We start from the raw sequence: 11,937 nt of genomic DNA, 5'->3' as shown, positions 1-11,937 counted from the left end.
ACACACACACACACACACACACACACACACACACACACACACACACACACACACACACACACAATCTATTACTCATCTAACATAATTGAGGTCGTGTTCGTTATTGCTTTGTTTGGATTGGACCCTTTCAATTTCCCTCCTTAGCGTTCAATTAATTGATTGATTAGTAACTAAATAAATATAGCTTTTCAAAAATCAAATTTATTTATCCAATAGCAATGATTTTTGAATAAATTTGACTTTTAAAAGAGCGCAGATAATAATAACGAAATAAATAAATTGTATTAATTTAAGATTTTTATGATTTACTCCCCATTTTGCAAATATTTCACACACTCTCTCTCTCCGTGAGCTTAGGTTCATCGAATGGGATACCGTCGACGCCTACATAGCGATTGCGATTGCGATGTATGAAGCCTTTTTCCGGCGACGCATTATAATATACTACGCGTCGTATGCCGAACGGATCAACATAACCGAAACTGCCGGCTTTTTTACTCTCATTAATTTGAGATTCTTCATGATAATGATGAGGCAAAATATAACGGAAGCCCTGTTGCGTATTCGTAATCTCATTATATTGCGGCAATCGGGAACGTTCGTAGAGCGGCAATAATGCGTTCACGTGCGCAGGCAGAGAAGCAGTTGTTTGAGATGGGGATCTGTACGTCGGTGTACCGTAATTATAACCAGAATTGACAGTCGTTGAGAATTGTGTCGGAACATTAGTAAAAGGCGCTGGCGTCGAATATTTGCCATACTTCGAGGCCGCCTCATTAACTGTTATAGGCGTAGGGGGGACAGATGCAATTCCAATTCCATATTTTCGATATTTACTTGGATAAGGTGGTCGTATTTCTTGTACGGGTAATGGCACTGCTGATTGCGTTCTCTCCGTTGTAGCACTGCCCCGATATTCATTATGCTGATTTAAATGATCGTTAAGTTGATCGTTAGTTCGTAGCTTGAATTTTGCAGCTACCGGCAATTCATTGGGATAATGATCGAAGCCTAAATATGTTATAGGCTCCAGTTTGGCTGCTTCCTCTGGTGATAAATAGCCTAAGATCGGTGGATCTACGGTTGTGCTAAAATCTTTTCCACTTGCACTGCCCGTAAAGGCATAATTTGTTTTACTTAATGCGGGTATACTGTTCGGTCGATTGTACAGGCCCTCTTTCCCATCCACTAATGCACCCGATTGCGCCGGAATCGATTTAGCAGATTTTAGAGCATCCTGCAAAACGTTTCCATTTGAAATTTCCAATTCATTGAATCATTCTTTCTTTGCCTACTGACCTGAATTTCTGTGCCTTTGCCCACATACAGTATTTTTGATTTCAAAATACGATAGCCTTGCTTATCAGCCATATAATCCTTAAGTCTTAAATAACCAGCCGCGTCGATCCAAGCCTCTGTGCCTTGTTATAAACGACAGTCAAATGTCAAAAATGTCAAACCATATAGTAGTAGTCATCAACTTACCAATCACCGTACCATCCTGTAATCTCTTCTCTTTCCGAAATTGTCCATTGTGTGTTTGATAACGAAAGTAACGTTCAGGACCTTCATCGGTTTGTATATGATATTGATCGGTTGCCGTTACATAGTTTTGCCGTTGCCAACTAAATATGTGAACAATTATCTGTAAGAAAAAAAAAAAAAAAAAAAAAACTCCTATAAATTCTATAAGCTATGGTTACCTTAGAAACCCATCTACATAACAACATAATATAAAAAAAAAAAAATAAAAAAAAATCACAGAAAATAAATAACGAAAAAGGGGAAAAAAATTTTGTATTCTTTCTTGCCAACGGAACGCTGACTAACCAACTATTAAATAGAAATGCCGACAAAGAAACTTGGTAGATTTTCGTCGGTAAAGTCGAGCCCGAAAACCAAGGGATTATCAAAATCCGCAAGAGCTGCTCGATTACGTATTAAACGAAAATTACGCGCTCGTAGTCAAGCCAGCAAAAGCGCGGACACTATCGGTTCGTTAGAACGCGGAAATCGTTTCTCGCGTATGGTAAAAAAAGATGCCGATGAATTTGAGATACGTAAATCGCTAAAGCATTATGTCGTGGCTGAATTGGAACGCTTAGGTCATCGAACTTATTATCAGCGTGTCTTTATTTTGGCGCGCAATGCTGCTGATGCCATGCCCTCATCGCAAGGCGATGAATTTGTGAAATTTTTTCAAAGAAAAGTGAAAAAAATATTTGCAATATGCGAAGAGAAGAAGACAACTCCCGATAATTTAACGGGACTATTTATATGCATGGACACCTATACATATCTGATGCTCGAGGGTGCCGAAAATATGTTAGCCGATTTCTTTAACGAACTTGTTACTATCGCCGATTCTACATGGGATGAGGCGAAAATTTTTCTTGTAGAGAATAATGTCCCCAAGGTTGGTAGTATTATATGGATATAAATCAATTAATTAATTAAATATGATAAAATAATGATATCATAAACGATTTAGGCTTATTTTAAAGATTTCATTACGTTCATCTCGCCCGCTATAAATATTAATGAAAAGTTCCCTCCATCGACAATAACCGATGCGAATTTAATGGCAATGCAACATTTTAAATTGATCGAAAAAGTTCAGAAGGTGCTCGAAGCGGTGATTGGACGCGGAAGAGAGAAAAGTAAAAATTAATCATATTATGGATCATTCTTTTTAATCTAATGTTTTTTGTGGTTTTTTTTTTTTTTTTTTTTTTGCTATCTTTTTAGAGGAAGTTGAATATTTTGCTTCTCTGCCACCTGATCCATTTAATAAATTATTACCGGAAGTTCAACGTATCAATTTGGTGCTAAGTTGCGATAAATTTTATTTGGACCTTAAGCGCTTCGCCAATGATTATTTCCATTTCGAAGTGCGTCGCGACGAAGACTCTTACTTTTGGCCGATCGAAAATTCTTATACACCTTTAGATATTTTCATTCGGTCATCGTACGATGTGAACTTAACATTTTCCGATTATGGGAAAGAGGAAATTAAGGCAGTCAGAGGTACGGTGGGCTCGGTGGAGTCAAGAAAATCAAGTTTAAAAGAATCTAACCCACAAACGGAATAAGCAAAACTTGAATTTATATATATATATATATATATATATGTATGTATGTATATATATAACCCTTGGCAGAATTTCGACCGCATTCTTAATTAATCAAAATCGTGCATACATATTTTGCTATAGAATTTTCACTATATATATTTGGATGGAAAACCTAAATAATAAAATAACAAAAACAATCACAACAAAAACAACAACAACAACAAGAATAAATAGCTAAAAATCTAGATCAATTTTTACATCACATCAACGAACAGCGAGCTTGAAATTGAAATCACAATCAGATATGAATTTGTGTGCGTGTGTGTGTGTGTGTGTGTGTGTGTGTGTGTGTGCCTGGCAAAAATTAAAAAAGAAGAAAAGAAAGACAAAGAGTATTTAAAAGAAGAGACAAAAGAATTACAGGGAAAAAACTCCTACAGTACGTGAGTCCTCATTTTTGGAAAGCATTTTATTATGAGAAAATTTACTTGAATAACTTAATAGCAGCAATTTGTAAAATTGCAAGCATATTGCTTCGAACGCAGGTTCGTTCTGCCCGCACACTTGCACGCACACATTTTATTCATTTGCGTTAAATAAAGACAAATGAAATGTTTAAGTTGACTTAAACAACTCTACGCGCTTCATAAACACACTTAACACATATACATATAACATCATCAATTAGTTGAGTAGTTTATTTATTTATTTATTTATTTTTTGATTTTATTTTCGATATTAGTGTCGTAACGTAAACCTGTCTTGCGTGAATTTTACACTTTTTTTTTATTCAACTAACATCCTTTTGAAATTGGGTTCACACCCATTGAATCATTGAATTATGATTTTTAAGATAGTATAGGTGTTATTTACAATATTTACAAATTATTTACAGAAACCTTCTCCTTCGTTGTCATGTTCGTTCGTTCGAATATGGCAATGCAACTCTCTATCTTGACTCGACTAACTTTACGCTCCGCAAATATTCCTCTTATATACCCTTTTAGTTTCTTCTTTTTCCGCCCAATGTTCTATTAATGCCTGTTAATCTGTAATCTTTTCGATAGGTCTCCGCTGCTTGAGGCAGGTATTTGATTGAAAACATCAAATATGACATTTTCGTAACAGCATTAAGAAGAAGGATCTGCTTTCATGAAAACCTCCATATATATTACGCAATCTAAAACGTAAATCTATTTGATCCAAATTATCTATGGTTGATTGCTAACGAACAATTTTCATCATTAAATATTTGGCATATAAAGGCCTTTTTCATTACAGCGCTTATTATTAGGATGGAAAGGCAAACGCAAGACCCACGTGATCCACCATACGATGATTAGTTAATTTTTATAAGAGATTATTATTAGGAAATATTGAATATTAGACCACGACCCACCCTTAAATGCTCAACTGTTATTCATAAAGGAATGAAAAGAGATCGAAATATTGGCTAAAACAGGTCAGCGTATAAAATTTCATCAAAATATATTGAAAATTTGCGTCCTTTGCGATTGAATGCAAGAGCACATGGGAAGATGTCAGACGGACCGACGGACAGACAATCTTAGATTGATTTAGAAAATGAATTTGAATGCCATTGTAATCGATGATAAAAGCTCGATCTATGTCCCAGTCCCTCCGGCTGTTACATACATACGTTCGCACAAACTTAATGTACACCGCATCACAAGGGGAGTAGGGTATAAAAAGAATTCGCACCTTTTTATTATGCTTATTGAATGTGAACGAACAAAAAACCTACAACAAACAGTGCTATTGTAATAATCGGGGATGTCGTTTAACTGACGGGCGTGTAATAAACTAAAGTCTGACGGGAAGAACTCTATCGTTGCATGAATATTATAATAGGAGCATACAGGAGGGAGAGGACGGTTTTAGCACAAATAATAATAATTATGTCTTCAAGTTGTTAAAAGCCGCCAAAAATCAGGCAACACTTTTTAAAAGCCATTAAGTGTCAGTTTAGTACATTTGACGACTTTCGACGACATCTGAACAGGGGACCGTCTAACACATGCAGTGTTGCACACCTGTCAGAGATTTAAGATTGTCTGATCAATAATTCGCGAACTCGATCGAATGTCATTAGCTCGTCTCTTTTTCTTCACTTCGCCCAATTTACTCTTGCGGGCGAACTGTAGTTCAAAACTTTATTATGCAAAATCGAATTCAACTCAACTTTTTTTGTTTTCTATTAAAAGCGATATGCTCTGCATTCCCGCTTACCATCCAATTAATGTTATGTCAAATTTTTGTTACGCTAAAAATGTAATTCACGTTTGGCAACATATTTGTTATCGACTTGTTCGGTTCGTGTCGATTTTTCATCAAAATTCAAATACATTTATTTATCTTATCTTTTAATTGATTTTTGGTTTATTAAACCAAATAGACGCCGATTTGATCGGATAATCTTTTGTCATTTTTCTGGTAAAAACCAGCCTATCATCTATCATTATTGAAATTCTATAATTTCTGGTGTGAAAATCTGAATCAAGAGAGTTTTGAAGAATAATAATAATAAACAAACGGTGGTATAGTAGCGTCAAGATCCGGTCTATTATCTGATTATATCAAAACATCCCAGCCAGGATTTTGCAATTATTGATAAGTCATTTAAGATATGTATGAACTGAATTTGTATCTGGGCGCTTTGACTCGCGCTTTACACGCTTTAATCGCATTGGTTGCGACGCACACTTGGAAAGCACACTCAAGCAGGTCACGGCTTATGATTTCCTTTCGAATCTGTCAGAAGGAAACAAAGCGTTGCCCTATACTGATGTCAATCTTAATTCTGCGATCATTTGTGGGCAGTTTCATCCGATATTTGCGCATATTACCAAAGCGTGCGATTCACTTTTCAAGTGATTATTATTTGAATGCCATACGGCTTTCCATTTACATTATTTATTGAGTTGTCGGCTTTTAAATGCGCCATAGTATGGATTAATTAATGACCGTTAGAATGATTAAAGTTAAACGGCCATCAACTTTTCCCATTCATTTGTTATGTTTTGTACCTTGTAAGTTATGCAATAGGACGGTTACGTTTACATAGGACATTACCTTTGCACTATTGCTATCGCTATCGCTGTCGCTATTGCTATTGCTATTGCTAAGCGAGCCGGTGCAAGACGAATAAAAAATTTTCATTGGATGTAGGGTAAAAACCACGCCCATGTATTTCCTCATCTATTCATCGCGATTAAAGCTTTCGTTTACAATAACAATAACATTATGATATCATCGTAAAATTATCTGGCAAGGAAATTAAACGCGTTTGATTACAATGCATAACAACATCGTCATGCGCATGTGTTGCATTCATTGATCGATCAATCATATAAGGCTGCAAAACAATATCACATTTATACAATTTCTAATCTTTTATTTGTTTATTTTTTTTGCCTTTCCTGGTGATTGCATATAATGCGAACGCGCGCCTTGAATATGGAAAACATCATCAAAAATGATGTTTAATACTTTGTTGTTGTTGTTGTTGTCATCATCACATAAATTACAATACACCGAAAAAATGTAATGCACAAGAAACGTTAGCGCGCATCGTCCGCCCGTTCCAACCGAAATCGTAAAACATTTTCTGTTACAAATGCTTAAGCGCCCGCCAAAAGCAAATAAGATAACTGGTTTTGCGTTTTATTCGTGCTTACGCGTTGAATTGCTTCCGTTTGTCACTTCTGGTGCAAATAAACACACAAATGCATATCAATATAAACGCACTTATCCATATATGCGCATACATATATATATATATATATATATATATATATACGCATGTGCAAACATTTAAATTTTATGCGTTCGCATTTTTGCTCAATATCAGTAGCAGCACCGAGTAACGTACACACATGCACTCTCTACAAAAAAAAAAAAAAAAAAAGAAGAAAAAAAAAAAGCACAAAAGTTTCTTTGGCAATTTTTCGATTTTTAAATTTATAAATATATATATATATATATATATATAGAGAGAGAGAGAGGGAGAAACAAAAAAAAAAAGAAGAAGAGAAAAACTGGTAAAGGATGCACATGTTGCATTATCATCTGCCTCTCTGTTCCATGCCTTTAAATTATGTTGATTTTCTCGTTTATGGTAAACAATTTCTTTTTGCACATTTTTGTGGTTTAAATTACATAAACAAACAACAACTGTACAATCATTTCCATGTGAATTTTTATTGCCCATAAATCAACGTACGTTTGTTTACACAGCAGTTTTTCATTTCACATTCACCTTGACTCTGAATGACTCGAATGAAAACGAAGATTCCGGTTTATTACTATTTTATGCAGCTTTTCTTCGTTTTTCTCAATGAGGATTTTTTTTTTTTTTTTTTCTGCTTACCGCGACGGAAAACCGAGAAATGCTAACATATATTATACGCAAAATCATTTGCAACATTTGCTTGTTTTTCGACAAACGAACATTTGAGAATCGCCAGAGTAATACATTTACGATCGTTTCGTGAATAAATCGAGATGGCAAACTAACAACTGATATATATATATATATATATATATATATGATGGACTGTGCTGCCCAGAAGTCCGCGAATACTTCAAGCTTCATAAGTGAATATGAAATAATGTGAAAAACATGTAAAAACATTATAGTGTGCCATGGCTCTACACCAACCTACAGCCATTCATATAAGGCGAAAATGATTGAAAATGTGATCCGGTTCCACGATCATTTTCACCTAAGTTCGTTTTAGCTTCAGAAAACAAAAATTTTTGACCCATGGGTTTAATATAAGAAAAGAAGACGGACAAACGGACGGACAAGTTATAATTGAAAAATCGATCTATCTCACGTATTTCTAAGTTTAAGCACAAGCTTAATATGCCCTTTCATCAGTGCATGTGGTGTAGGGTATAAAACAAAAAAACTCCTCACTTAAGAGAAAACGAAAATTATGGGAACATTTTTTTTTAATAAAATATGAGATATTTAACAGCTATCTACCTATTCCGATATGATAAAATATGATTCACCTCACCATCACTCCATTAACACATAGTCTTCGAACATTATTGAAAGTGAATTACATCGAAGCATTTTTGCTATCATATCCCTTAAGGAACCTTATAGCACTTAAAGGCCTATTTTTTGAAAAAGTTTTTAATTTTTTGAAATTTTCAGTAAATTTAGAGAAACTAAACATTTTGGGAGCACTTAAATAGGACGAGATCTAACTTTCCGCTCAATTCCCTAAAAAAAGACAAAAATGTTTATAAAAAGTAAGTCTTTCGAAAGAAAGACGAAAGTTTCTAACAAAATATTCAAATCACATATAAATTTATCCGGATCGCAAGTTCCGAATCTCTGCCGAATCTCTGCCGAATCTTTAAGGAAGGTTCTCATCAAAAGTCAACTTTTATGTAACGAAAAATATAACTTTTGTCATTTTTTGACGGAGATAAAGAGTAATGAACTTTATTAGGCAAAGTGATGTACGGTATCTAATAGTTGGCCTTGCCCTATTTGAATATTTTAACTTTTTTATGGTTAGATATTGTTTTATTTGTTTATGGCTTTGTCAAAACTGAGAGAGATTTAATTTGGCAAAAATGGTGTGCGTAGTATACCCCACGGTATGCTAAGCCCAAACAGTATATTCACCATCTAAAGTCTTTAACAATCGGGAGCACTTAGCGGAGAAGACAATTCACGATGCAACAGATAATCGGTTAAGCGTTTGTGAAGAATGGTTTTAAGGCAAAAACTAAGATATAGAATTGAATTTTCCCTTGATTAGGTTTTTGCAGTGGCAGTGAATGAATATCAGAAATGTGAGAGACTTTTTCGTTTTTGAAATATTGAGAAGACTAAATGGATTATGGAAGAGATATATTTTTGAAAAATACTTATCGCAATACATATCGCATATCGCCCCCGTACTCTGCTTGATATTTATATTTTTAGCATTTATTGTTTGTCTTATTTGTTTTCTCTTTTACGTACTTGAACTTATCTATCTCTTTATACATATGCTCAAGTTTCAAGCTTAAGCAGACTTAAGAATATGTAAAAAGAAAAAAAAAGTAAATCCTACGTAATGTTTTTCCTGAAATTTAAATTTATTAAAGACCAGAGTGCTCAACAGTTTCAATGGAACTCGTTTGAAACCTCCACGCACATAAACACCTAATGACCAAACATATAATTTTATTTATTTGTTATTTATTATTATTATTATTATTTTTTTTTTTTTTTTTTTTTTTTTTTTTTTTTTTTTTTTTTTAAAAAAAAAAAAAAAAAAAAAAAAATTTATAATAATTTTTTTTTTTTTTTTTTTTTGTACGCATGCTTCTATCGCGCTATGACAGTAACTGGTTATTCTTAGTAGACATGCTGATGACCTTAAATGGTCAATTTGCTGTCACATGATTTACTGAATTAAAAACAAGTGATAGAAAATTCGACAGTAACTGTAACAAGCATTTGTGTCAGCATTTATGTAATGCTGCCGTAATGTTCGCAACCGTTATACACAGTTTTTTTTTTTTTTTATTATATAAGACATGTTGTCAATAAAAAATGAAATATTTTTTTTTTAAGCTAACAATCAAAGTTGACTTCACCTCAAGTACTTAAAATCATAATTTGAATTACGAAAATAGCGCAAAGGTAATCGACGAAACAGGACAAACGGCCATTCCATCCACGGTTTATTCGAGTAGAAGAGTAAAAACTCTATAGTCAGGCAAGGCCAATCATTCAAGCCCCTTCATCACTTCGCCTAATACAACTTGTCATATGTTTTAATGATGGGAAACTCCTCCTGAGCACCCGTTTATATGGAGTGCAATTCATGAAAAGAGAGCCACATGGCTCAAATATTGTTACACTTGAATTTTATATAGAACTACTGTCATGGGTCAACTTTCATCCTAAAAATATTCAAAATTTTTACAATTTCAAGATTTATTTTTCATGATAACCCTTATATGAGATGGGTTTCCGAAAATTAGATCTACGTAGCCCAAATTTGATGCAATCAATTTTTATAGCAGATTGTTATTATGGACCATTTCCCATCAGGATGCATAAATCAGTAGACATTTCCATATATAAGGGTTTACATCTCTGTGAAATCTTTATACGGGATTAAGAGGAATTAAAAAAAAGTTGCCCAGCTGATCCAAATTTTTAACATCACTTTAGAGTAGCGAAATATTATTTCTCAGCAATTTTTGTCGAAAAATTTCAGTATATATAATATTTCTCATATAACGAATTTTTGGAAAATAAGACGGTGTAAAAGTCGTCCGATCCAATCCATTTTAAATGGTGTTCACCTTTGGTGTGCCAAACACGTTAGTGTACCAAATTTCGTCAAAATATCTCGAAAATATACTTTATATGAGCACAACAATATCGACCTCAGAGGAGCAGACAAAATTAAATCGATTCAGAAAATGATACTGAATCGATCGATATAAGAAAAGATCGTTTCTATCTTAAGTTCTTCTGAGTGTCACATATATCCCCATAAACTTAACATACTCTGTACTAAAAGTGGTGGAGGATATTATATCCGGATAATTACAACTCTGCAATAATATTGCACGCAACACACAATGGTTAGATTAAATTTGACCAAAGCTAGTAGTGTACAAAAATGTGCTCCAAATATCTCATAATTTAGACATGTCTCTCTTTCTTTCTCTCTCTCTCTCTCTCTCTCTCTCTCTTACTCTGTCTATTGTTTGACCGTGAATTAAAAATATGATTACGTCCCGTAAAATTGTCTAAAAAAGGCGGCAACGTGATTGCAAATTGAAGCCGGAGATTAATGAAACCAATCCATGGGTTTCTCCCTAATTTTAGTGCAAGGTCTAAAGTTTGTAGAGTTTTGGCTTAATGCTGCTCAGCATCTAATTCAAAAACGGACTAAATACGATCTGCTGCAGAGTATGCTGCTTATTTGGAAATTCGCACAAAGTGAAGCCAAGTCGTCGAAAAATATGATTTGAAATACATACGTAATACGTTGTTTATGCGAATGCTATCCAATGCAATCCGATTGTCCGATAATCCTTCATTTTGCTATCACATATCGTAGACGGGCTAACGGTGGTTGTAAACAAGTTCAGTACAAACTAGATATAGGATTTTTTTCTCATTAAATTTAAATTGTGTCAACGGTGACCGGTTGATGACCAATCAGGGTAAGACGAATTTTCAACTTTCAACCTTCACTCCTGTCCTTTTTCCAAAGACTAGTTTTATGTTTTTTTTAATAGTATATCGTTACCACAGCACAGGCTTTTGTTGAACTTTGCTCCTTTCGTTTTAGAGGATCGTGTCTAAATTTGAATAATGTGTTTTTTTTTTTTGTTTTAATGTTAAACATTAGAAGCAATGATTTAGGTCAAAGCCATTTATTTTATGATAACAAACCACCACCGCAATTCACGTTTAAAGGCTTTTTAATTGAAAAGCAAAACACATGTTGTTGACGAATAATCATATAAGAAATTTATGCATACGGCGTTAGAAAAAAAAAAAAAAAAAAAAAAAAAAAAAATGCGGAAAATTAAAGACGCATTCATACCCGCATTCACAACTACTTACCATACTTCCCACAATAATGTTGACACCTAAGCACGCATGCTTTTTAACCGTACAAAGCTCAAACGCACTTGTATCGCGTATAAGTAAAGTAAACAATAATAAAAACATAGAAGAAATGTTTCAATTAAAGCAGTTCATGCCATACTTGGCATAAACTCGTATAAGAAACGTGAAAAGTTCATTTACACGCCACTCAGCCTATGGGAGCTTCGCATGCCTAACACATACATAGCATTT

General features: G+C 34.1%; 2 protein-coding genes across 2 annotated transcripts in view; one reads left to right on the top strand and one right to left on the bottom strand.

The window, feature by feature from the left end:
- Positions 1-294: 294 nt before the first annotated feature.
- The window catches only part of LOC119645311, a 26,702-nt gene continuing 15,059 nt past the window's right edge, over positions 295-11,937 (bottom strand). The window contains exons 2-4 of the mRNA XM_038045452.1: positions 1,486-1,645; positions 1,300-1,421; positions 295-1,237 (exon numbers count right to left, since the gene is read on the bottom strand). Coding sequence (XP_037901380.1) covers positions 329-1,237; positions 1,300-1,421; positions 1,486-1,645 — 1,191 coding nt within the window. The 3' untranslated portion in view covers positions 295-328. The remainder of the gene's footprint in view (positions 1,238-1,299; positions 1,422-1,485; positions 1,646-11,937) is intronic.
- Positions 1,738-3,095, top strand: LOC119645312. The gene is made up of 3 exons (XM_038045453.1): positions 1,738-2,416; positions 2,492-2,660; positions 2,749-3,095. Exons 1-3 carry the CDS (start codon positions 1,847-1,849, stop codon positions 3,090-3,092), a joined length of 1,083 nt encoding a protein of 360 aa, XP_037901381.1. The 5' UTR covers positions 1,738-1,846; the 3' UTR covers positions 3,093-3,095.

Source organism: Glossina fuscipes, unplaced genomic scaffold, assembly GCF_014805625.2.
Source record: "Glossina fuscipes isolate IAEA_lab_2018 unplaced genomic scaffold, Yale_Gfus_2 1, whole genome shotgun sequence".
NCBI classification, from domain to species: domain Eukaryota; kingdom Metazoa; phylum Arthropoda; class Insecta; order Diptera; family Glossinidae; genus Glossina; species Glossina fuscipes.
The sequence above is the reverse complement of the archived record's forward strand: the minus strand, read 5'-3'. Positions and strand labels throughout refer to the sequence as shown.

Coding starts and splice junctions, on each gene's coding strand:
- LOC119645312 (XM_038045453.1), top strand. CDS start 1,847: ATGCCGACAAAGAAACTTGGTAGATTTTCGTCGGTAAAGTCGAGCCCG. Junction 2,417..2,491: donor TAGAGAATAATGTCCCCAAG/GTTGGTAGTATT, acceptor TAAACGATTTAG/GCTTATTTTAAAGATTTCAT. Junction 2,661..2,748: donor TGGACGCGGAAGAGAGAAAA/GTAAAAATTAAT, acceptor CTATCTTTTTAG/AGGAAGTTGAATATTTTGCT.